This window comes from Nicotiana tabacum, chromosome 11 (assembly GCF_000715075.1).
Source record: "Nicotiana tabacum cultivar K326 chromosome 11, ASM71507v2, whole genome shotgun sequence".
In the NCBI taxonomy this organism is placed as follows: Eukaryota; Viridiplantae; Streptophyta; class Magnoliopsida; order Solanales; family Solanaceae; genus Nicotiana; species Nicotiana tabacum.
The window spans coordinates 155966762-155994478 of record NC_134090.1 but is presented as its reverse complement, the minus strand read 5'-3'; the positions used below and the strand labels follow the sequence as shown (position 1 = coordinate 155994478).

The following is a 27717-nucleotide window of genomic DNA, read 5'->3' as shown; positions in this document are numbered from 1 at the left end:
GCTTACATCATAATGTGCTGGAGTTCTAATATAATAAGCGGGAAGTTTATATGCAAGAGCTCCATAATCCAATATATTATGCTAGAGCTTTTCGTGTGCTAGAGTTCCAACATAATGTGCTAGAAGTTTATTCGCAGAAGCTCCATAATTTCGCATATTATGCTGGAACTTTTCATATTTCAGAAAAATAGTGGTTATTTTTGAATGATTTTATAAAAACTGACTATTTTTCAATTACCGTGCTATTTTGTCCATATTTTCAGTAGGTGTAGGGACATCCGATAAAATTGGGCAAAACCACGAGAAGACCCAAATCTCATAAGGAAGCCCAATAACAACCTTTGTGTAGTGTAGCAGTGGCTATATCCTTGTCATTTTAAAGCCCTAATATTCACCGGCGGCTGTAAGAATTCCCGTCGCAGTAATCAACAATGGCACCCGCCAAAGGTATTCTATGCTTCAATGAACTTTGGTATCTTTAGTTTATTTATGAATCTATCCTGTGAGTTTAAAAATGAGTTCTTATGTTGAAATAGTAATGAGGTTCTACAACAAAAATCCTGTTCCTTGCCTGGTATCTGATTATTTTCCTGGTAATGTCAAGTAATAAGTTCCTAATTTGGTATCTGATTATTTTCCAATCAAACCATGAAATCTAGGACCATTAGAATTTGCATTGATGAAATGGTTGTTTTCAGTAATAGGATGGATTAGAAGTTTATATTTGGAATTGCATCACGGGCCAGTTTTTGTGCAAGCATGATATAGAGTTCTGTGACCCATAGATCATGGATTCGAGCAGTGATGCTTGCATTAGGGTAGGCTGCCTACATTACATCCTACTGCAGTGCGGCCCTTCTCCGGACCCTGTGTGAATGCATTATGCTTCATGTACCGGATTGCCCCTTTATGATATAGAGTTCTGAGGCAAGAATTGCTTGCTAATATTACATTTTCTTTTACATTTTTCCATTTTATGCCGGTGTAATAGCAGAAAATAGGTTCTTTAACTTGTAAATGGTCCATGCTAGGAAATTGTCCTTGCTATGAAGTTAGGATATTGGATATGTTTATCTATTTCTTAAGATGGTAACCCTGTCATTGGCGTCAATTGTATTCTATGTAACTACCATGACACTCTTTTTTTGCGTTATACGACATTGATTATATTGTATATTTTGGGACAAAGCTGTTAGCACAAAAAAGGCAGACCCCAAAGCTCAGGCAGCAAAGGTCGCCAAGGCTGTGAAATCAGGATCAACCTTCAAGAAGAAGTCAAACAAGATCAGAATGAAGGTTACCTTTCACAGGCCTAAGACATTGAAGAAGGAGAGGAACCCAAAATATCCCCGTATCAGTGCAACTCCAAGGAACAAGTTGGATCATTACGGAATCCTCAAGTATCCTTTAACCACTGAGTCTGCAATGAAGAAGATTGAGGATAATAACACCTTGGTTTTCATTGTTGATCTCAAAGCTGACAAGAAGAAGATTAAGGATGCCGTCAAGAAGATGTATGATATTCAGACCAAGAAAGTGAACACTTTGGTCAGGTGAATACCAAATCCTCTGATAGTAATAGTTGGGATAACATAAAAAACTTGGAATCTCAGATTGTCTTTTAGTAGCTGTCATTGCAGAATATGCTAATCTAAGGGCAAATATGCACATTCAGTTTAATAAGTATTATGATAAGTATTAGTTGGTCCTCGTTGATCACTATCATCATCTATGCTCCTTGAGCCGAGGGTCTATCGCGCCTCTCTACCTTCACAAAGGTAGGGGTAAGGCTGCGTACACACTACCCTCCTCAGACCCCACTTCTGGGATTTCAGTGGGCATGTTGTTGTTGTTGTTGTTCCAAGGGTCTATTGGAAACAACATCTCTACCTTCACAAATGTAGGGGCAAGGCTGCGTACACACTACCCTCCTCAGACCCCACTTCTGGGATTTTAGTGGGCATGTTGTTGTTGTTGTTCCAAGGGTCTATTGGAAACATCTCTACCCCACCAGGGTAGGGGTAAAGTCTGCGTACACACTACCTTCTCAGACCCCACTTGTGGGATTATACTAGGTTGTTGTTGTTACTGTTGTGGGTTACGATCATCATCTATGCATACTAGTTAGTAGTTTAGTTTAATAACTGCCATGTAAAATTCCATATTGTCACTAGCTTCTGCTTCATTGGTTCTTGGTCGTAAACGTTGTGCTCTTTGAAAGCTGTTGACTATAAATATGCATTAATTTTGTTGTGCTCTTTGAAAGCTGTTGACTATAAATATGCATTAATTTTGTGCAGGCCTGATGGAACCAAGAAGGCGTTTGTTCGATTGACACCAGACTATGATGCATTGGATGTGGCAAACAAGATCGGAATCATCTAAAAGAGGAACTCGTTTTCTCTGCAAAGATAGCTCGTTTGACAATTTTGTTAGCTATGTTTGTTTTAAATACCGTTAGTAATATTACTGTAGTTGTGACTGTTAATTTGAGAACAATCTTGGCACCTTTTGGTTAAATGTCCCGATGGTTTACGTACTGTTTTGTGAAATTACCTTCTTATCTATTTTGTAAGACAAGAAACATTTTGCGAGCGGATGAAAATATTTGATTCACATGAATATCTAAGGACATAATGTAACTTTTGACAGGTCAAAATGAAGAGCATGTTGCATGCTCTCCAAGTCCAGTTTTTTTTTTTCCCACTTCAAACCATGTTTCTTCACAGCTTGGACATTACAATATATTTTTCATCAACTTGCGGACAGCAACGTGATCAAGCAATCACTTATCCAATTAAGTGTGAATAAGCTTTAAAACCCTTAAGATCAAAGATAACAGGGTGCTCAACATAAAATAGGAATAAACTTGAAACTTGGAACAAATGAAGCTCCATATCAGTCATGTGTCTAATGTCATAAGCGCCAAACGAAACAAAGCTAAACAAAATTTGCGTGCTCAATAGTTTCACCAATATATTCTGATTCAAAACACAAAAAGCTCTGCCAAAATAGATCATATCCTACACCTTGATGGCATACTTTCGGATGGGGAAGTACATCTCCTTCTTCTTCTCTCTCTCCGTCTTCAATGACGCCTGGTGCTTGGTCAAACGTTTGCGGATGGCCCTAGTTTTCTTAGGGCGCAGGTCAAGAGGCAGGTATTTCTTGTTCTTGTAAGCTTCCCGAAGAGCAGTTTTTTGCTTCTGCGAAATTACAGTCAGAACCTGTGCGATCGACAACCTTACCACCTTGATTTTGGAGAGCTTGTTAGGAGCACCACCGGTGACCTTAGCGACACGAAGTAGGGCAAGCTCGGCCTTCAGATCCTTCAACTGAGCCAGTAGCTCAGACTTCGTCTTGTTCCTCAGCTCATGAACCTTGATTCTTGCCATTGCTGCTACTGGAAGCTGTTTTTGGTGCAGAGGCTGCTCCTAGATTCTGAAACCCTACTTCCAAGTCCAGTTTCATTTTCCTAATAGAGTTATTTTTTTTTTGTTTATTATTTAATTTTTTTTATTTTTGCCTATGCTTGGTTCCATTAATAGTGGACCAGCGTAGACGAAAAATAAAGATGTGATTGAGGAAATAGTATAAAAGAAAACTAAAGATTATCAATAGGGATACTTGAAAGTTATACTAACAAATAGAAAAAAGGACCAAAAGCAAAGAGTTAAAAAAAAAAAGTCAAGTAACTTATAATCTATTTTCCTTTTTCTTTTTGAACAAAAAGTCCTTCCTTTCAATCTATTCCGCCTCGAAAAGAAAGATAAAGTAATATTTTTCCAAAATATTATTTTTAATGGGGTAATCTGTCACGCGCTGAACCATGGTCTGGGCGTAACACGGCACTCGGTGCCTGACTGTATGTGACCGAGCGAACCAACTGCATGGCTGGATCAACATGTGGTATAACTATGAGCTAGAAGTAAATGTAAAACATGATAATCTACTAAAGAGTCTGACTGAAATATCATAGATGCGGAAAATACTGAAAGGTCTGCAAGTATAAACAAGTAGCGACAAGGCTAACACATGAAAACCTGCTAATATCTGACTGACTCGTTTATAGTCTGTGAAGCCTCTAACAAAATACTGAAAATGCTAATTGTTTACGGGGACAAGGTCCCTGGTATACCTTATTAACTGAAATACTATAATGACTAAAACAAAAGGAGAGATAAAGCCCCAGAAAACTGGGGCTCACCAATAGCTGATACGAGATGTCCTAGCAAGTAGAATCGTCAACCTGCAAATTGTTACCTGCATCGCGAGATACAGGCCCCGGGCAAGAGGGACGTCAGTACATTTGAATTGTACTGGTATGTAAAATAGCTGAACAAAAGAACTGTCAATACTAAAACTGAAACTGAACTGCTAGCTGATAAACTGATAACTAAACAAGGAAGTAAAGATGTGAATACTCCCTCTTCTGAATGATGAACAACATGTTGAACTGAATATTAAACTGCGGCCTCAGGCCCAATATGTGTGTGTGTGTGTATGTATATATATATATATATGCACAACTGCGGCCTCGGGCCCAAGTATACGTATACATAACTGCGACCTCAGGTCCAAAATGCATAAAGCATAAACTGCGGCCTCCGGCCCAAATGCAGGTGTTCAACATTCAAGAATATAAGATCAGGAACTGAGAATCATATTACAATACATGATACTGAAATAATGAGTAATACCAAGTTACATGATACTGAATTAGTGAATACGATTAGACTGAGATGAGTATTCATAATAAGTAGATTTATCATAACTGAAACTCATGGAATATTGAATGATTATGAGACTATGCCATCTAGAGAATAGAAGTTCTACTACTATTCAGGGAACCGAGGGATAGTTACTTTCTCAGGGAAACTGGTAATGGTCATAATGAATGGGACGTAGGGAGAATAATAGACATTCCCAAACGTAAAGAGTTAGCCTTACATACCTCAATTTCGCCCCTTAGTGATACTACAATGATCCACAATACTAAAAACCTTCAATCTACAATAGCAACATCCAATGGAACCCAATATTAGTAACAAATTCCATAACTTAAGCCATTTAGGCGTATTATCAAACACCTTGTAAGCCTAAATCTCTACACCTCATCGTCATATAATTAGTTCATCTAACTACTACCATTCATCAACAATTTATCCCACCATCATGATTAGCCAATTTATAACTCCCAAAATCACAAATATGACCATCCATCCATACTCAACCAACAAAGTTCCATTAAATAAACATCTTTCAATCTCTATAATAGTTGTGTAATCAAATTGGGAACTTATGGTTTCCAATCACCATACCAAGAGTTCCAATACTTATTCATACTCATATTCCCTTAATAAATTCATACATATAAGTATAAGGGTGTATGATTACCTTTTTGGAAGAAATCTTGCAAAACCCTCCTTTGAGTTCTTGAAAAAATCCCTTGAAGATCTAAGTATTTATGTGTAGATTTCTTCAATACTAGTGTATAAATGATGAAATTCACAGCAAGATAATGAGGATTACTTACCTTGACGATGGGAGGGGTTGGAGGTCTTGAGAGGGTGGAGGAAGACCCTAAAATTCGTCCAAATAAAGTGGGAAAAATAACTCCCGAAGGTTTTATATCAAAATAGGGTCGGGTTGACAAAAAAACGCAGATTTGCACAGCCGCGGCGCATGGGGCGACGCATGGGGAGGAGTGGTAATTAAAAATGTGTTTACAAACAAAATTTGGAGGTGCTCTGTTAATTTACACAGCCGCACCGCATGGGGCGGCGCGGTAGTATAAAAGTCTGCGCTGCTTTTGGTAATTCGGTCATAACTTCTTGTAGGAGTGTCCAAATGACGAACGGTTTGAAGCGTTAGAAACTAGACTCAAAGACCTTTCATTTGATGGGTTGTGAATCATATAGTACCTTATATAAATGTAGATATGCTCGTGCAAAATTTGGTCTTGTGCGTGCTCATTTGGAATTTTAGTTTGTCATGAAATTTTCAAACTTGACTTAGACTTAGGCCTCTCCTTGGACCCCAAATCACTTATGATATGCCTCCTACACTTATTATCATAACCAATTGATAACCATCACATGAATACTCATTTAATACATCCACAACGGATTCAAATTTACGGGCTGTTACATAATCTGCGAAACGTTAGTGTGTTACTGACACAAACAAAGATTTGATTAATTTGAGTTAGAAAAATATGGATTTATTAAAGAGCTAAACTGGATCTTAACAGGATGGATCACGTGATTACTTAATTAGGTGATGAAAACACAGGCATGTGATTTACACGTGCTATCGTGCAGAGGCCGCAAATAACAAGATGATGCAAATCACTGAATCCTCATTTTATCCATTCTTCAATTTTATTTTTGTTATTTATCGGAATGAACAAATAATTCCGGATTGGATAATCTATTAAATGAGGATTAAGGTGTGCTCAATATGAAGAAATATAAATATTTTTCAGAAGAAATTTTATCTTACTATTCTATACTCTCAAAATTTTTTAAAACATTTTCATACGATTGTCAAAGAAAACATAAGCAAAATAAGTTGTTTTCCCCTTTTAATAAAAACAATAATCTTTGATGATCTTATTTTCTTAAAAAATATAATAATACTCCATTCATTGATCTCAAATCTTGATCATCTTTCTAACTTTTTTTTTAAAAAAATATTTTAAAATCTTGTGATCTTAAAAGTTAGATATATTTTCTAACTATGTGATCTTAAAAAGTTACAAAATTTTTCCTTGCAAGGTAAATTATCATGAAATAATAGCGAAAGCTTATAGTCTAGTGCTATTAGTGAGAGTCTTTCAAATAATAGCATGAGTTTAATTCTCACAACCTTTTTTTTCTTCTTCCTCCTTTAATCCTCTGTAACAACAACAACAACAACAACAACAACATATTTAGTGTAATCTCACAAATAAGATCTGGGGAGGTTAATGTATACGCTGACCTTATCTCTATCTTATGAAAGTAGAGAATCTGTTTCCGATACTCTCGACTCCTTCCCAAAAATCATCTTAAGATATTATTGGAAGAGATTAGTAAAATATCTCCATCAACATCAACAAAATTATTAGGTGTGCTAACTACAACAACAACAACAACGACCCAGTATAATCCCACAAGTGGGGTCTGGGGAGGTTAATATGTACGCAGACCTTACCCCTACCCCGAAGGGTAGAGAGGCTGTTTCCAGGAGACCCTCGGCTCAAAAAAGCAATAGGAAATGATATATTAGTACCATAAAAATGCATAATAAAAATAACAACAATATATTAGGTGTGCTAACTATAATAATAAAATTCCATTTTTCAACCATAAAAAAAAAAGAGAAAAAAATAACAAAAAAAATTGAAAAGTGAATTTGGACCATCAGAAAAGAAGAAAAAAAGTTGGTCAACTCACTTAGGAATCTAGAGAAGGCAGACAGTTATTAAGATATAATAGTAGAAAGAGTGACAGTTGTAAACTGGCTGTGTTAGTTATTAGCTCATCTCAATTCCCTAAGCTTCACTTTAATGTCATCAAACCTGTCACCCAACTTGCTCAAATTTTTCCTAACACTCTCACTTCCACCGACCCAAAAGTTCCAAATTCTTGGAATTCACAAAATACCCATCTTCAACCTCACACTTCTCCTTCACCTTTTCCCAATTTTGCTAGATTTTTTCCTCTTATCTCATACACACCAAGGTATGCTATTTTTTTCAGCTTAATTAGACATGGACAAGAATTTACCCCATATTGGTTTTTTGTCGTCAAACCGAGGGTCTGTCGGAAACAGCGTCTCCACTATGATAAGGTAGACATAAGATCTGTCTACGCATTACCCTCACTCAGAGCCCACTTGTAGGATTATACAGGATTTGTTATTGTTGTTGTTGGTTTTTGTAGTCTGTCTTGTACCTTAAATGTCTGCTTCTTGCTATGTTTTATCTTTGAATTTTCTTGGATAATGGTGGTGTTCGAGCCAGTTTGTGCGTACCTCAACTAAATCTTGCTGATACCTGCTATCTTCCTCCAGCAGAAGTACTGAGTGTGCTTGAATTGAAGATGGTTTCTTTGAAAAGGTTGTTTTTTGCTAGCATTGTGTGTTTTATCAGTTTTTCATCATTGGTATGTGCTTCTTTTACTCCAATAGACTGTTTCTTGATTAGTTGTGGGAGTAGTAAATCTATACAAGTTGAAGATGGTAGGGTTTTTGAACCTGATTTTGGGGATTCTGATGTGGGGTTGAGTACCAATTCACTTATTACAGTATCAAATAGTGAAAATGGTTTATCTGAACTTCATAATTCTGCTAGAGTATTTACCAAAAGTTCAGTATATACCATTAGTACAAAGGAAATTGGTAGACATTGGTTAAGGTTGCATTTTTACCCTGTCAAGAATAATCAGCATAACCTAAAATCAGCTGTTTTTTCTATTGTGGCAAATGGTATTACACTGCTTCATGAGTTTTCCTTTTCAAAATTGGGGAAAATTGATCCTCTCTTGAAGGAATACGTAGTCGAAATAGGTGGATCGAGTTTTGAGAATTTAGTACTTACATTGACTCCAGCTAGTGGCTCGATTGCATTTATCAATGGGATAGAAGTGGTTTCTATACCTGAGGGACAATTTGATTTTAGTGTTATCCCAATTCCAATGGGTCCCGGGTTTGTTATTCCGTCCTCGGTTACCTTAGAAACAGCTTATAGAGTGAATATGGGAGGTCCAAAGTTGACACCAAGAAATGACACTTTGTGGAGGATATGGAATTCAGATCATTCATTTCTTGTCCATCCTTCTTCTGCCCGCAACGTGACTAAGGATCCGAAAACAGTCAAGTATCCAGCGGGTGAGTCGGTTGATATTGCACCGAATTGGGTTTATGCTACTGCTCAAGAAATGGCAGATGCCAAAGTAATGGATCAGAAGTTTAATATTACATGGGCATTTCAAGTTGAACATGGATTCACTTACTTCATTAGGATGCATTTCTGTGACATTGTTAGTGCTTCTCTTAACAATTTGATCTTCGATGTCTACATCAATAACCAAACGGCTGTGGAGTCATTGGATATCTCTACCAAGACAATGGCATTGTCGGCTGCTTACTTTGCGGATTTTGTAGTAAATATGACTATGGAATCGGACAAAATTTTCGTTCAAGTTGGTCCTTCTAATTTAAGGACTACTCAAGCCAATGCAATTCTAAACGGTTTGGAGATAATGAAAATGAGCAATCCTAGTAATAGCCTCGACGGAGAATTTGTCATATATTCTAGTGATTCCAAAAGATCGAATACTAAGAGACATGTCATGGTAGCAATTTTCGCTACGGTAGGAGGGTTAGCAGGATTATTGCTCATCGCAGCGTCCTGTTTTCTCTGTTTTGTTTGTTTCCGCAAGCCAAAGGTATTGGCGAAACAAAAATCTTTGTCATGGCTATCTTTTCCACACCAAGTTGGAATTTCAGAAACCAAAATATCAGCAGGTAGTTTTGCTTCAACGACACCTTCACGGACCTTGGGCCGCGTCTTCGCCTTCTCTGAGATTCGTGAAGCTACCAAGGACTTCGACGAGAGCTTGGTCATTGGCGTTGGTGGCTTTGGCAAAGTTTACAAAGGGGTGCTAGAAAATGAGGTTATGGTTGCTGTAAAGAGGGGAAACAGTAAATCTCAACAAGGACTTGTGGAGTTCAGGACAGAGATCGAGATGTTATCTAAGCTTCGCCACAGACACCTAGTTTCTCTAATTGGCTATTGTGAGGAGCTCAATGAGATGATCCTCGTATACGAATTCATGGCAGGTGGACCTCTTAGAAAACATTTGTACGGATCAGATATTCCTCATCTATCATGGAAACAAAGACTAGAAGTATGCATTGGAGCGGCAAAAGGATTGCATTATCTTCACACGGGGGCAGCCGAGTGCATCATCCACCGCGATGTAAAGACTACCAACATCTTGTTAGACGAAAACCTCACCGCAAAAGTGGCTGATTTTGGTCTATCAAAATTTGGTCCTGCATTGGATCAAACTCATGTGAGTACTGCTGTGAAAGGAAGTTTTGGTTACCTCGATCCAGAGTATTATCGTCGACAGCAACTCACAGAGAAGTCTGATGTCTATTCTTTTGGAGTAGTACTTATGGAGGTTCTATGTGCTCGGTCAGCAATCAATCCATCTCTTCCAAGAGAACAAGTAAACATTGCCGAATGGGCAATGCATTGGCAAAAAAAGGGCCAATTAGAGCAGATAATCGATCCTTATCTTGTCAGAAAAGTGAGCATTGATTCGCTTAGAAAATATGGTGAAACTGCTGAGAAGTGTTTGGCTGAGTACGGTTGTGAGAGGCCATCGATGGGAGATGTTCTTTGGAATCTTGAATATGCTCTTCACTTGCAAGAGGCTGCTACACAATCATTAGAGGACGAGAACAGCCATAACATACCGGATATACCTTACTCAATTCCACGTGTTGAGTCGGGACCAGCTGACGAAATTGACATTGTTAGCCATGGAGAATCTGATGTAACAACTTCATCTGGAGTGTTTTCTCAGCTAATGAATCCAAAGGGAAGATAAAGAAGAGGTATGTGATTGTAAAAGAAAGAAACTGTGGTTATAGTGTTCTTTTTTCATACTATATTAGTGGATTTATACCTTACATTATCAATCTTAGGATGAAGATTTCTTGATGCACTTTTAGGTATGGCTTGCACAGCTTACATTATGAATCAATTGTAGTAATGTTTTTATTGTAATTTCCATGTGATGCCTAGTTTTCTTTTTCAAGTTTCTTCAGTTTTGTGTTTTTTTTTTCTTTTCCTTCTTCTGGTCAGGGGCGGAGCTAGCACTCGGATTACGGGTTCCGCGAACCTAATAGCTTTGGTCCAAACCATGTATTTGTCTTAAGAAATCCATTGAATATGTACGAACTATTAATATATAATCCAATAACTTAAAATGGACTAGAATCTCGAACCCATAAACTTCAAATTCTGTCTCCGCTTCTGCTTCTGGTGCAAGAGAGGGAGCTCCTGTTCAGTGGCCAAGTTGAAGAGCCAGAATGATACCTATAATGATATTAAATACTATTGGAGCCAGAATGATACTTTTGGTATAATCAAATGGTATCCAAAACTTAATGGCCCGCCTAATCTAGATTCGTATTGCATAACAACAACACCAGGTCTGGGAGGGTAGTGTGTACGCAGGCCTCTAATTATGCATGTGCGACTCCCTGTAGTTCTCAAGATTCAAAATTAGTATTATAGTTTAAGGAGCCGTTTGGCCATGAGTTTTGCCAAAATAAATTTGGGATTTATTTTCAAAACTCATGTTTGACCATAAATTTTGTCTACATTTTGGCAAAATCCCAAATCCCAAAATCACCCCAATTGTTGATTTTGGGCTAAAATCCCAAAACTTGGGAATTATATACATGTTTTTCCAAAATAAAGTTGGGAAATATGTTTTGAAAACGTATGTCCAAACATATTTTCATCTTCAAATCAAATTTTACCCAATTCAAATTTTTCAAAATAAATTTGAAATTTATGGCCAAACGCTAGCTAAGTAACTTATGAATGTGGTAAACGTGTTTAATTGTAGAAGCCTTAAATTAATGTTCAGATCACGAATCTAATTTTTAAAAAGTGGCCAACATATGAATACAAGACCCTAAAGTGGCAACCAGATATAATAACACTGACGATACAGAAGAACAAAGGGTGATTTGCACCAAAAAATTGCAGAAGTATGACACTTTTTGGTATGGTGTTTAACTTTTGACCCTTTGCTTGTCTTATGAGTAAAACTTTAAAGTCAAAAGTTAAAAGTGTTTCCCATGGGACAAGCAAGGGGCAATACTTGTTAAACCGAAATTCTACCAATCTGGGCAAACAAGGATAAAAGTTCAAGATCATCCACTTTGAGGACTATTTCTGTACTTCACCCGATTTGTACCATAGGATCAACGACGTTGTTTAAAATTCATCCCTACTTAAGGAATTTATGTGAAAATAAACTCGGGACATAACTTGGTATACAAACCTTGTCGGATTAAAGAGGGTGTTTGGCTAAGTTTATAAGCTGGTCAAACTGGCTTATAAGCACTTTTTGGCTTATCTACACGTTTGGTAAAATTAAAAGTGCTCATAAATTAAGTGCTTATAAGCCAAAAATAAGTCAAAAGCCATAAGTTGGTCTCCCTCAACTTATCAAATTTCAGCTTATATGCACTTTAGGTTTGACCAAAATATTTACTATTCTATCCCTAAAATACTTCTTTTTAAAACAGAACTCTTCGTATACTCAGTTCTTCAGATGCTTATTATTAATTTCAGCACTTTTATTTAAACACGTAACTGTTTATTTTTTAAATCAGTTTCAGCACTTAAAAGTGCTTTTCAGCACTTAATGTTTATCAGTTATTCTAAATCAGCTAAGCCAAACGGGCTCTAACAAAACTTACCTTATTCGCAAGTCATGAGAGCATGGCATAACTTTGATACAAATTGTTTACAAGTTCTGCTATATGAACAAATTTTGCCTTATGCACAAGTCATGACGGACGCGCATAACTTTGGTACAAATTACTAACAAAGTTCTTGAATTATTTTGTAATATTTGGGGTCTTAAATTGAATAGACATAGTGGGTGTGTTTGGTATGAAAGAAACTATTTTCCAAAAAATATTTTTTAATTTTTTCATATTTGGTTGACTTAAATGTTTTCTCATTTTTCTCCGATTGGAGGAAAACATTTTTCCTATCAAGAGAAGGAAAAATATTTTCCAAAACTCTTGTTCAACCTTCCCCGTCCTATTACCCATCCCGACCACCACACCTACCTACCCACCCCATCCCACCCTCCACCTTAAATAAAAATATTATTAATAATATATTTTTATGTTATAGATAGAATTATTTTTTTCATTTCAACAAATGAGTATTTTCTTTTCATGATATAAAAAAGTAATTTTTTTTATTTTAACAAAAAAGTACTTTCTTTTCATGATATAGAAATAGTATGTTCTTTCGTTTCAACAAAATGACATAGCAAAAAGTATTTTCTTTCATTTCAACAAAAAAAGTATTTTCTTTTCATGATGTATAAAAAGTATTTTCTTTTATTTTAATAAAATGGGTACTTTATTTTTATGCTGTAGAAAAGTACTTTCTTTTTCAAACAAAAAATGAGTATTTTATTTTTAATTATGGAGCACAACTTTCAATATTATTTTTGTGTAAAAAAATAAAGCGGAACATTAGTTCATTTGGGTTTGTGTGAATTTTTAGAAGAATAATTAAATTCTTGAAGAAAATAAAGTCCTGAAAACGTTGGGTATTTGTGTGTAGGGGTGGGGGGATGGGGTGCGGGGGGGGGATAGCAAGGAAACATGGGGACTTGGGGGAAGGAGAGTGAGGAGAATAGCATTAAAAAAATATTTTCTACTTTCTAACCAAACACTAGAAAATATTTTCCGGAAAAAAAATTTCATTCAACAATCAAACAAGAAAAATAAGTGATAAAATCACTCATTTTCCATGAAAACATTCCTCCGTACCAAACACACCGTATATGTTAGTGAAAGAGAATACTCTCCCGAAAAGTCATATCTAAAGTTCTATAAATATAAAGACACCCAAAAGTTGTGTAAGAAGATTTGCAGGTATGCAGTGGTTCTGTTGTATCCTGAATGGACTTGCCCGTATTTTTCCAGAACAGCATACGCGCAATATCTCTTCAAGGAAAGTTGATTTCACGCCTGAATTTTTTTCTTGATTTCTTCTTTAATTCTAGCTTCTTATTTTTATCACTGCAAAAAAAATAAAAAAATCGTTGTATTATAATTGGGTAAATAGTCTGTGAACCAAACAACTTCTATAAGAGCTAAACTTTTATGTATTACATAGTAATATTTTTCATTATTAATTTAAATCCTTTTGAAATAGCGTAACTTTTTTTTCACTATTCACAATTTAATGATGTAGTAAGTTAAGTATAATTTTTTTTTAATATTATAATCGACAGTCATCATATACATAAATTTTCATCATTAAATCTTATTTTTACGCGGAATAATATACAAAAGTGTTAAAGAGAAATATATATTTTAACCGTTGTCAAAAATAATAGTCGATAAAGTGTATATAATATATTCAAAATATATACTATATTTTACATATTTTTTGACTAACAAATACAATTAATTTGAATCGTCCGACCAATTTCATATTTAGTCCGAAGTATTTTTATCGAAACGGAGGTAGTATATATTACTGCATGCTTCTTTAAAACCAGAAACTAATTTACAAATGGCCACTCAGCCACTCCTCTTTTCTCCAACTCTGCTCTACGACTCTGCATCAGCGTCAATTTCTTCTTTTTCTCCATATGGCTTTTCACAAATAGCACCATCTGCTAGCGCTACTCCATTTAACATTACCCATTTGGCCATTTTCGCAATTTCTTTCATTTTGTAGTTTAGAAAGTTCTTTTTGGCTTTGAATCATTTGTGTTAAGTTTCAATGGGACCCGTAAGAGGGTTAAAGAGGAACAAGAAGGCATACAAGGATGTTGACCAATATACCCCTGTTAATTCTATGTTATCTCAACCTTGTCCCTCATATTGGTGGGACGACGATTTCTCCAAAAGGATTTCTGGTACAACTTTTATACACTAAACTTTTGGAAATATTTTGTTCAGTGCATGTAGTTTCTTGATTTGTGCTGTTTCCTTCATGTTATGTCTGATATATGCTGCATTTTTGTTTTCTGTGTTTGGTTGGTGTTGCGTTTGTTTCGGATTCTTGTCGTCTCTTAGTGAAAATTTTGGACGAGGATCAACTTTGAGTTATATTAAATTGATTTCTGCTCTTTTATATTCTGGGTGGTTTTAGTGAGAGCTTGTTATCCCACGTTACAATTGGGGCGGAGGAGAGCATTGGCTACGGGTTCAGACGAATACAATGTATTAGAAAATTTGTAAAATATGTATAAATATATAATTGCAAATCCAATAACTAAGATGAGTTATGAATTCAATGATGAATTCAAATCTCATAAACTTTAAATCCTAGCTCCGCATTTGATCGCATTAGGTATAAAAAAATTTACATAAATTGGTGTATAACTTATTACATGATTATTTATGTAGAAATTTGAAAAGAAAATCAAATAATATAAAACTAATACTGTCAAACTTCTCTATAATATTCTCATTTGTTCCAAATATTTTTTGGCTGCTACAGTGAAGTGATGTTATTGATCACGTATTGTAAGATGTCATAAAAATTAGTACTCCAAACAAAACTTAACCGCTATAGTAAACTGTTGTTATAGAGGATGAGTTTTATAGAAAAGTTTGACAAAATTTTATACCATAATTATTTTTTAATATACCAAACCAAACACTCCTTATACTCGTTTAAGGGGAACAATTAATATTGAGATTATAATTAGTGGATTAAATAAATGACATGATTAATAATAGATATATTTTTATTAGTACATGTTTGGTTCATTTGATTAAAAAAGAGATATTTAACGTAAAATAAAAAAAATATGATTGGTTTTACACTAGATAAACTTGAATAATTTTTTATTTTCAATTTTAACCTTATTTTGTAAAGGACTTTGAGAAAAAAGCTTTGGAGAAGGTCATCTTTGTCACTTTATTGTTGTATCCCGGGATTGATAATCCCCTGATTGATATCTCACATATGTGTGGTATAAAAAATAATACCACAAGTAATGTATAAACAATCATATAATTCTTTATACCAAGATAAAAAATTCAATCAAACGCCAAATAAAATAATCTCATATTCAATCTCAGAATTATTATTCCTTGTCCTTATAGCCAAACGACCCTAAAGTTGTTTGATTCATAGCGAAGGATAGTAATTTAGGTATTGGTTATATCATAATTTTGGTATTAGTTTTACACCATATTTAATTTAATGTGGGATAACAACTTTGGAATAGCTAATCTTCGGACAACCAGTTTTTCTCCGAATCCGATAAGGGTTGTGGTGGAGTTGTAAGTACTCTTTCATCCTTAACTAAACGTCTCGGGTTCAAGCCCTTGAATATGAAGTCACTTTTGTTAAGGAGCACTTTACCCCTAATGTGGAACTTTCCGACGCGAATCCAAATTTAATCGTACCCCAATGCGGATATCTGATATCGGGTTGAAATAAAAAAAAAATGTAGTTTAGGAAGGCCAAGATAAAATTTGAAATAATGCTTATTCAACTTTCAATTTTATTTATTATAGAATCAAACACACATTTTATATTATAAATCATATATTTATTTTAAATCTAATGAATGAAATATTTTTAATTTGTATTATTATTATTTAATTCTCATATTATAATTTTCACATTATTATCCCTGTATAATTTGTTTTCTAACAAAATAAGTGCACCAATGTCTTTTAATGGAAACGGAGGCATATATAACTGCATGCTTCTTTAAGACTATAATCTAAAAATTTACAATTAGCCCCTCAGTCTCTCCTCTTTTCTCCACTCTCTGCTCTACGACTCTACATCAGCGTCACCTTTCTTCTTCTTCCTCTATAAGCTTTCACAAATAGCACCATCTGTTAGTATTCCTTCTTTCAACCATAGCCCATTTTCTCAAGTTCTTTTTTGGGTCTGTAGAAGAAAGTTTTTGGCTTTTAAATCAACTGGGTTTAAGTTTTAATGGGACCCATAAGGGGATTAAAGAGGAAGAAGAAGGCAGACAAAGATGTTGACCATTATACCCTTCTTCGTTCCCCGTTATCTCAACCTTGTCCTTCAGATTGGTGGGACGACTTTTCCAAAAGGATTTCTGGTACATAACTTTCAACATTTAGTTTTCTCAGAAATTAATATTTTTGTTTATGTGCATGTATGTACTTTCTTGATTTGTGCTGTTCTGTTCATGTTGTGTTTGATGCTGCATTTTTGTTCTGTTTGGTATTTGTTGTGTTTTGCAAATTTTGGACGAGGGTCAACTTTGAGTTATGTTGAATTGATTTCTGCTCTCTTTATATTCTGGGTATTTTCCTTTCTTTGGAGAGAAATGAAGGAAAAAGATGGGGAGTGTGTTGGATTGTGTGACCGTCGAGACGAGATGTTATTTACTTACTTATTCAACATGTGGAGATTGATTCTTTTATTTATTTTTGGTTAAACACATGAAAATACGTTTGTGTTTGTTGAATGGTGACAATGAGACTTGAATCCAAGATCTCTTTGCTGTGTGATCCTTATTCTAAAAGCTTAAAGCTAATATTTTTATTTATTTATTTATTTTGGATGTAGCATGTAATTATGGGGTTCAACCGAACGCAATATTTTAGACATGTAACAAAGCTATTTATGTAAAAGATACTAAATTTCGACAAATATTAAATTTTGAATCCATAATTTCGAAGGTGTAATGGATTCAGTAGTAAAAACTTAACGATTGAACCAATTGAGTGTAAATCGTGGAGCTTGAAGCAATGTAGAAGAAGGAACAAGGGTTTGTCTTTTGTAAGTAACTGATCAAAATGTTACAGAAGTCAGGATTAATGTGAGTTTGACTTTTCTTAATGACATAATAAGGTGCTAAGTGTTAGCAAATTTTGGGAGACATGCACTAATGATGATTGGTTTTGCATTTACTTTTAGTCTTTTACCATTAGTACCATTGTCATAGCTCAAATCCATGGCATGTATTGTCTGCTTTGGTCCAACAGAGCTCATGACTTTGTTCTTTATGCCACATCAAGTCCAAAAGTGTGCATACCGGGTGAACCTGTGCTTTGTTTTATGGTACTTCACTTTCTTCTCCCTTTCGGATGTAGTATTTACCTAAGGTCTTATGCACCTATTCTTCGGAAGCTTGCCAGCCTAGAACCTCGCTAATTCCGTTCCTTGACCTGCACTCATCAGATCACCCTCTGTCATGGGCATCACAACAATTCACTATGCTCCCGATAAACTTTCCATTTCCTTCCAATTGTTTAGCTTAGTAAAACTTGTTGCAGCTTATTCTCAGTTGTTATTTATTCGGGCTTGAAGAACAGACTGCATCATATCCTGATACCATTAGAGTTATTTAGTTTGCAGCGTGCCGCGCACATGAGCATCTCTGAGAACGTCTTTATAAAAATAAAAATAAAAAGATGCTCTGAAAATGTATTTAGTTCTGTTTTCCTTGAAAAATGAAGGGAAAAATTAGATCAAGAAGATCGAAACGAGGGAACAAAACTGGCATTATAAACGAAGTAGCTTCCCTTCCCTTCTGTTACACCTGAACCATGTTTTAAGGATGGAGCTGAACTGCTGAAGAAGTACAAATCAATTCACCAAAATATCCTGCAATGGTTAATTAAAGTTCAAATCTAGTCAACCTGTCTAAGTGATTTTTGGTCCTATGGTTCTCGGCCGGTAGGGCCTTTTGTCTAGTAACTTTACACTGGAACATGCATCTGACTGAAAGTGGAATCAGTTTTTGGTCTTCCCCTTCTCTCAATCGCACTGACAGAGAAATGCATACTTATAAATGAGTACATATTGTTGTTTCTGGTGTCAATGCTTAGGTAAAGATTACCTACATAGGTTTGGCTTTACAAATGAGTAGAGTGCTGGAGATGTTCTCTGCAAAGTAAGATCTATCAAATGATATGATGTTAATTTCTTTAGGCAATAGCCTCTTCAACAGACTGTTGTAAGCTTGAGCTTAGGTGTATCAAAACTGTGAACTCAAAAGCTGTGCTTATTGATATGTTTGAAGTGTTGTGCTGCTTGATTTCTTTCTTCTGACGAGCAGTTTAATTCAGAACCGCTTTCTTTTACTTTAACCCCTTCATTTAAATGCTCAACTCTTCTTAATAGCTTAATAAGCTTGAGGATGAGCTTCCAAGCAGATACTTTTATGTTTACATGTGCTTGAGATATTTCTGCCAGACTGAACTATGATTTTGAAGAGGCTATAATAGTTCGTATGGTCTTTGATTCTGCAATGATAGCTTTTTAATGAGTGAAGATTTGTGAAGAAGAAAGTACTGAGTTCACTAGGGATGAAGAAATGGAAAGGAGACTAAAGGATGGAACAAAAGGGAGGACATTGAATTACGACTTGCAAACTTTTAATAGTTAGTTGGAATGCAAGCCTCAAGGGCAAAAAAGTTGACATATTACATACTCGTTAAAGGGTTCAATCTCAAAGGCATTGTTAACTTTTAGGAGGATAGTTCATTTCTTAGCCTTAAAGTCTTCTTTTGAAATTTCATCCGAATAGCTGAACCAAACGATCGTTATAGAGTTCTAGTCAGCTTCCAATATTTAACTATACCAGGTTGGTTCAGCTATTGGGTTGAAATTTTCAAAAGAAGACTTTCGGTATTGAGGCTAAGCAACAGGAACTAATGCTATGCTAGTGCACAGCTTAAGACTGTTGCTGCGTAAGTTTATGGACTAGTGATTTCTTTTGACTGTTTTAATCTAGCTTTGAGAACTGAAGTGAATATGGTATTTGCTTTAGATTCCGAACAATGCAATTAAGTTTGTTATATAGCAAAGAGGTAGCCATTTAGGGAGAGATTGTGGATACATGAACGTGAAAGTGCTACAAGAAATTTTCAAATACTGCACAAAGTGATGGTTATGTGTATCCTTAGCTCCTAAACTTCTGCTCTTCCAATATATAAATTATAATAGTTTTTGAAGAGAATTGTCGTCCTGTTGTAAAACAGTTTCAGGAAAAAGGCCTAAAACTTGGACCTCTTTCTTGCTGGTTGAGTTCCTAGTTAGTACTAGGTTTGGAAAAAGATGGAGTTCTTCTATCTTTATAATGAGAAAATATTCATCAGTTTAATGGCCTGTTTGCAGCAATGAAATATGACCCTCTTTCTGTTTGTCGCTTCTCAGGGACTTCAGTAAAGAAGGGAAATTCAGTTACATTTGAATCGCTGTTCAAACTTTCAAGGAAGACATTTAACTACATCTGTTCACTTGTGAAAGAAGAGATGATGGCAAAACCAACGAACTTAACTGATCTCAGCGGCAAGTTTTTGTCTCTAGATGACCGAGTTGCTGTTGCTTTGAGAAGGCTTAGTTCAGGCGACTCACTTTCAAGTGTCGGTGAATCTCTTGGAATAAACCAGTCAACTGTCTCTCAAATAACTTGGCGATTCGTGGAAGCCATGGAACACAGAGGCCTTCACCATATCCATTGGCCTTCAAATCAAGAAGATATGAAAAACATAAAATCGAAATTTGAAAATATCCAAGGCCTTCCCAATTGTTGTGGTGCCATTGACACCACACATATCATGTTTTGCCTATCGACAGACGTCCCTTCAAGTAAAATCTGGTCCGATTTGGAAAAAAATCACAGTATGCTTTTACAAGCAATTGTTGACCCTGACATGAGATTCCTTGATGTTGTCGCTGGTTGGCCTGGAAGTCTAAGCGACTCGGAGGTGCTCAAAAGCTCAAGAATTTTCACACTCACAGAAGAAGGAAAAAGGCTAAGTGGAAACAAAATTAAGCTCTCAGATGACACAGAACTGAGAGAATACATCGTTGGAGACTCGGGATTTCCCCTTTTGCCATGGCTTCTTACTCCTTATGTTGGGCGCGGACTATCTGATTATGAAGCTGATTACAATAAGCGACATTTTGCAATGAGGAAAGTAGCACAGAGAGCTTTAGCCAGGTTAAAAGATAAATGGAAAATAATACAAGGAGTAATGTGGAGGCCTGATAAGCATAAGTTACCACGGATTATTCTTGTATGCTGCTTGCTACACAATATTGTCATCGATTTAAACGATGGAGTTGACGACAAAGTGCCATTAACTCATCATCATGATCCTGATTATGGGCAACAAGTTGGTGATTCTACTGATAAATCTTCTTCAATTCAAAGAGAGAAACTTGCTCTCTACTTAGCTAACAAGCTGCAATCTTAACTATGTCCTAGGTTGTTCTTCTTACTAGTGAGATATGCTCAACCATTCTTTGTAGTTCCAAAAGCTGGCAAAATTAGTCAGTTTATGATCCCATGTAGTTTTATGTCAAGTGAAAGTACCATCTTGTGAAAAGACACCAACTATTAACAACTGTGAATTTTCATGATGTTAGTTATACTGCCCAAATTAATACAAATCCTCTGTATCCATTTTGATTTATAAGATTGGGTATTAATCTTTCCAAAGGAGAACTTTCTAAAAACCATTATATTTAGCTAGTGTTTGGCCATAGATTCCCAAATTTATTTTGAAAAATCTGATTTGGGTGAAGTTTGGTTTGAAGATGAAAATGTGTTTGGACATACGTTTTCAAAACATATTTCTCAACTTTATTATGGAAAAACATGTATATAATTCCCAAGTTTTGGGATTTTGGCCCAAAATTAGCAATTGGGGTGATTTTGGGATTTTGCCAAAATGTGGGCAAAATTTATGGCCAAACATAAGTTTGCCAAATAAATCCCAAATTTATTTTGGCAAAACTCATGGCCAAACGGGTCCTTAGATTATAAGTATTAGATTGGGGGGGGGGGGAGGGTCAAATGGATGGGTTGGGTTGATTTGAGTGGGTCAAAATGGCTAAGTCAATAAAGGGCGGGTTATTGACCCGCCCAAAAGTTAGGCCAAGTTGGGCTAAAATTTGAGTCATAACCCAACCCGCCCAACTCTTACTAAACTTTAATTAATGTGTATTGTTTTCTTATCCGTTGTTAATAATCAAATAAGACTTTTTTTTCTTTTGTTATGGTCATGTTTAACATATAAAAAAGAAGTTTTTTAAAGATATTTTAGCAAAGTTACTCAGGGAGAAATTCAAAAATACCCAAATTTACAAGCGGTCATTTAAAAATAGCTACAGTTTCAAAAGTAATCGAAATTTAGCCACTTTTCATGTAAAGATAAATCTGAACGAAAACACTAATCAAAATCCGGAAAATACTCCAGCATAATATACTCGAATTCCAGTATAATATATATATTGGAGTTCCAACATAAGTACGTTGGAACTCCAGTATATTATACGGGAGTTATAATATATCGGTCTAGTATAATATGCTGGAAGTTCATACACAAGTGCTCCAATCTCCAGTATATTATGTTGGAACTTTCCGCGTGTTGGAGTTCTAGCATAATATGCTGGAAGTTCATACACAAGTGCACCGATCTCCAGTATATTATGCTGGAATTTTTCGTGTTGCAGTAAAATAGTGACTATTTTTCAATGACTTTGCAAACGCTGGCTATTTTTGAATAAACAGTCCAAAAACTGGCTAGCCCGTGCAATTTTTACAGTTACCATAGATCAATTTGGGCTAAAAATCTGCCAAACTTTAGATGGCTGAAACGGTTGGGTCAAAATGGATTGCGTTCAACAAATAAGCGGGTCAATGACCAGCCTAGCCTTGACCAGGTCAAATAGATTTGGGTTCAAATTGTCACCCCTAGACTATTAGATAGAGTATAAGTCTTGGTGTGTGCATTTGCTTTGTTTTGTTCGCTTTGAGTTATTTTGATTTCGTATGTAAATAGGCAAACCAATGACCAATAGAAATAGGATTTTGGCATGGTATAACAACTTACCTACATAATTAGCACTTAAAAGCCCTAGTTATAGATATTGGCATCAGATAGCCAATAAATGTATATCACAATAATATGGAAATCATAATTTTATTTTACTTTTTTTGTGTATATTAAAATATATTAAAATTCTATTTTTCTTCTTTGTATATCTAAAATATGAAATTATAAATATAGTTGTTTAAGTTTTATTGTTGTCTCTATGCCAAAGCATATCCAAGTGTATCACAAAAATAATTCTATTGTTTGTATATCATAATGTATAACACATCAAATAATGTGTATATCAAAATATATATTAAAACTTTATTTTTCTTTTTTGTGTATATCAAAATGTATATCAAATTTTTTACCAAAAATTTATTTTTCTTCTTTGTATATCTCAGTGTATAACACATAATTTCTTATAGATTCACACAAATATAGATAGTAGAAATACATTAATATACAAGATGAGAATTAGGACTACTTTTTCAATCAAAAACAGCTTTGTAAAGGAGTTTGAGAAAAAAACTTTGGAGAGGGTCATCTTTGTCACTTTATTATTGTATTCCGGGATTGATATAGTCCCCTGGTTGATATCTCACATGTGTGTGGTATAAAAAATAATACCACAACTAATGTATAAACAATCATATAATTCTTTATACCGAGATAAAAAAAATTCAATCAAATGCCAAGTAAAATAATCTCATATTTTATCTCAGAATTATTATCCCTGGTCCTTATAGCCAAACGAACCTAAAGTTGTTTGTTTCATAGCAAAATGCTAGTAATTTGGGATTAGTTATACTATAATTTTGATATTAGTTTTATACCATATTTAATGTGGGATAACAACTTTGGAATAGCTAATCTCGGGGCAACCGATTTTTCTCCAAATCCGACAAGGGTTGTGGTGGAGTTGTAAGTACTCCTTCATCCTTAACTAGACGTCTCGGGTTCAAGTCCTTGGATATGGAGTCACTTTTGTTAGATAGCATTTTATCCTCAATGTGGGACTTTCCGGTGCAAATCCAAATTTATTCGGACTCTAATGCGGATATCCTATATCGGGTTAAGTACTTTAGGAAGGCCAATGCATATCCAGAGTATCCAAGTGTATAACAAAAAATAATTCTATTGTTTGTATATCACAATGTATAACACATCAAATAACGTGTATACCAAAATGTATTACAACTTTATTTTTCTTTTTTGTGTATATCAATTTTTTCGGCTAAATACATAAATTGCTCATTCAAGTTGTCCACAACGGTCATTTGAACACCTTAACTTGTTATGTGACCAGATAGACACATCTGCTTGGTAGAAGTATATTCTCTTAAACCCCTTACGCTGACATGGAAAATATTGTGCGTTACACTTACATCTAAGCGCGTGAAAATCTTTAATATTAGGCTTATCTTTTTTCGGGGGTTTGGATAAAAACACAAAAACTGAATTGGGGGTTTGGATTTTCATTCAACCTTTGCAAGATCTGATTTTCAATATCCGTTCAATAATTTTCTGATCGACGAGACTATCATCGACAACAAAAAACATGAACTTCATCAGAATCAAAAGACGGGCACAAATTATCAAACTCCTCCATCTTCTCCGCCCTCCACCGCCGCAAAAATACTCCATTCCTCGCCATGACTAAAATATACTTCGGAAGAAGTGAAAAAAAAAATTCTAGGGAGAAGAAGTGAGAAAACTGTGCTCTTTATTCATATTATACAAAAGGGGTGTTGGAATGTTAGTAAAATGTCTTCTTCATATACGAACTACGATATCTTTTACTTTCTCTCTATATATATGAAAAAGAACAGAGTGTTTAAAATCAAATCCGGTGAAATCTGGTGAATCCAATTTTCACTCAATTTCATGGGTGAAAATTACCGGAAATCACTGATCACCACTCAATTTCATTCAATTTTATGTGGGATTTTGTCATCCAATTTCTTGGAAGGTGCTAGGAAATCAGTGTGAGGGGTTATTTGGGGGAAGGGGTGGGAGGCGAGAGGGGTATGGGCAATAAAATTAAAAAGTATGGAGCTCAATTGTTCTAATGTGAAATTTTTCCTTTTTTAATGTATTTAGTTTATATTTATCAAAAAATTTATTATAAATTACACATGTCATTCTTTAATTGGTTCATTTGACATATCACTGGTGAGTGCAACTCACACATATAGTCTGCCAGACTCGGGTGTTCACGAGATACATTTAATAGCCACTTGAAATGTTAAAATGAAAAAGAAATCAGTTAAGGTGTTCAAATGACCGTTATGAACAACTTGGAGGGACTGTTTATGTATTTTGCCATTTTTTATATCAAAACATATATTAATTTTTTTTTTTGTATATCTCAGTGTATAACACATAATTTCTTATGGATTCACACAAATATAGATGGTAGAAATACATTAATATACAAGATGAGAATTAGGACTATTTTTTCAATCAAAAACGAAAGAAAAACGCGGAGGAAAAAAGAAGAAGAGAGGATAAATCTACCCATCGAAAAAGATTGACCCCAAATGTATGATACATGTGCATATACGTGTAAGTATATATCTCCATTTTTTAATAACAAAAAATAATTCTGCATTTTGTTTGTTTGCAATCTGATTTGTCTATTCAATAATGAATTTCAAGTTCATAGCAAAAAGATTGATGAGAGAGTGTTTTTGAAATTGCAGTCGTCGAAGGAGGTTAGCGTTTGGTGCTCTTTTTTTCGTGCGGAAACCAGATGCAATTGAGTCATGGGAGAGAATAAATTGAGAAGTAGGGTTTTCTAAAATTTGTCTGTATAATTCTTCTTTTTTTTTTTTGGAAATTTTACCTCCTATAGAAAATATTTACACCTTATTTTTTATTTTAAATAAATATCTTTTTAAAAAATTATTTTCTATAACTACCTTTTAGGTTTTATAGCAAATTATTTATTTATGGTCACTTCCTATCTTTAAGCCTTTAAATACGTTGTCAAATATTTTTCTCTCTCCTACTTTCTATTCTTTCTCTCACACTAACACCGTATATTATACAACTTTGCTAAATCCACGATGTCTCTCCACTATCTCTCTCCCAACCTAGTATCTTCCTTACGAATACAACCACCATTATCAACTGGGAATGTAGTCTTGTAACATACTGGCGACCTCCTTGAAATGCCAGAGATAGAGTAAAGATCGAGCTTTTAACTCGAGTGCTAACTCAAAACGAGGGGATAGAGAAAGTGCAGCGTCGAGAAGGTTAACGGTCGAAGCAATCTCGTTGGGCTCTTGTGTTGCTTCTTCTACAGAGCTCTGACGCACACAAAAATGCCTTGATGAAAATATTGAGCGAAGCTTATATGCCCAGCAACATAACTGGGGGCGAAATGGAAAATATGGTAGGACAAATACTGGAAAGCCACAAAATCACCTTCCACGAAGATGAACTGCCACCGGAAGGACTGAGTCACAACATGGCCCTACATATCACCGTGCAATGCGAGGATTACTTCATCACTAGAGTCTTGATCGATGGAGGCTCCAACCTCAACATCTGTCCATTGATAACTCTCAGAACATTGGGAAAGAGCCTGCACGAGATCAAAGATGGGTCCATCAATGTCAAAGCCTTCGATGGGTCCCAAAGGTATACTATCGGAGAGATCAGCCTATGCTTGCAAATGGGGCCAACTTGGTTCGACGTTGACTTTCAAGTGATAGATGTCCCAGCATCCTACAATTTGTTGTTGGAACGACCATGGATCCATGCCGCTGGAGCTGTAGCATCGACCCTGCATCAGGCAGGGAAGTTCGAATGGAATCACCAAGAGGTGATCATTCATGGCGATGGTAGCAACCCCATATATAGTCGCCAGACCATCCCGATGATTGGAGGCAGAAGGAGAATAGGCGGAGAAACCTACCATCACATTGAAAGAGTCAACGTTGTAGACAAAGATAAATAGTGGGATAACAAGATTGAAAGTTGCATCTTTGATGTATTTTGTCGACAATCTGTAAAAAAAATGTTAGTAATTATTAAAACATGAATATATATGTATTCAAATATATCCGCAGTATGTATTCATATGTATTCAAAATATATATGCAATATGTATTCAACAGTTTACTAAAAATAATCCTTTAGTAAACTATGGAATGTATTCATCAGATGTATATATGCATTCAAATATATCTACAATATGTATTCATATGTATTGCACTATATATTAAGCATTGTGTATTCAGCAGATTGTAGTGTATATATACTGAAGTTTATATTCATATGTATTCAAATATATCTACAGTATGTATTCATATGTATTCCATTATATATTAAGCATTATGTATTCATATGTATTCAGTAGATTGTAGTGTATATATACTGCAGTTTGTATTCATATGTATTCAAACATATTTACAGTATGTATGGTTAACTTGCCATATGTAAAATTGAATTATACCGATTGTTGTATATAATTGTATGAATTTTGAATTTTATTTAGTAAATAGAACTTCCACGAATGATAGCAACAAAGAAAGGCAAAATTGAATTTCTAGAGATTACTTTATTTTGGAGTATTTTCGGCTGAGAATATTCTATAACTAGAAATACAAATTATGCATGTTATAATTGAGTTAGTTGAGTTATATTAGGAGTCCATCGCGTTAATTGATTCACTTACCGTTTTTAAACAGCTGAAAGGACCCTTTTTTCCGCAAATTTACTGTATTCACGAATACAGCTCGCGAATACAATCGAATACATTCTCTGTTTAGCTGGACTCCCTTGTTTTCCGTCTAGTTTTGCTACTATATTCATGAATACAGTAGCAAAATTACATCGAATACAGTCTATAACAACTGAAAACATAGCTATAGGAAGTAATTTAGTAAATAATAGCTATAGCAAGCTAATAACTCCTAAACAATAGTGGTTTGTGAAAATTTCTCCTTTTTTTGGGCTGTTTTTGCCAAACCTAATCTAAAGCTAAAAATTTGCCAATTCATATTATATGTTGTCATACTGTGCCAATTAGGTGGAGTCGTGTTTAATAATTTTTCGTAAAAATTGCACGGGGCGCCTTATTTGATCGCCTCCATT

The 27717-nt window shown here is 35.1% G+C and overlaps 3 protein-coding genes across 3 annotated transcripts; 2 read left to right on the top strand and 1 right to left on the bottom strand.

The window, feature by feature from the left end:
* The first annotated feature begins 287 nt into the window (after window positions 1-287).
* LOC107763824 (large ribosomal subunit protein uL23-like) lies at window positions 288-2659 on the top strand. The gene is made up of 3 exons (XM_016582322.2): window positions 288-447; window positions 1190-1553; window positions 2301-2659. Exons 1-3 carry the CDS (start codon window positions 432-434, stop codon window positions 2383-2385), a joined length of 465 nt encoding a protein of 154 aa, XP_016437808.1. The 5' UTR covers window positions 288-431; the 3' UTR covers window positions 2386-2659.
* A 364-nt stretch (window positions 2660-3023) lies between these two features.
* Window positions 3024-3395, bottom strand: LOC107763659 (large ribosomal subunit protein uL29). The gene has a single exon (XM_016582147.2). The coding sequence runs from the start codon at window positions 3393-3395 to the stop codon at window positions 3024-3026; it is 372 nt and encodes a 123-aa protein (XP_016437633.1).
* Window positions 3396-7506: 4111 nt separating this feature from the next.
* On the top strand, window positions 7507-10817 carry LOC107763660 (receptor-like protein kinase THESEUS 1). Its single transcript, XM_016582148.2, has one exon. The coding sequence runs from the start codon at window positions 8088-8090 to the stop codon at window positions 10605-10607; it is 2520 nt and encodes an 839-aa protein (XP_016437634.1). The 5' UTR covers window positions 7507-8087; the 3' UTR covers window positions 10608-10817.
* Window positions 10818-27717: the final 16900 nt, after the last annotated feature.

Coding starts and splice junctions, on each gene's coding strand:
- LOC107763659 (XM_016582147.2), bottom strand. CDS start 3,395: ATGGCAAGAATCAAGGTTCATGAGCTGAGGAACAAGACGAAGTCTGAG.
- LOC107763824 (XM_016582322.2), top strand. Junction 1,554..2,300: donor AAAGTGAACACTTTGGTCAG/GTGAATACCAAA, acceptor AATTTTGTGCAG/GCCTGATGGAACCAAGAAGG.
- LOC107763660 (XM_016582148.2), top strand. CDS start 8,088: ATGGTTTCTTTGAAAAGGTTGTTTTTTGCTAGCATTGTGTGTTTTATC.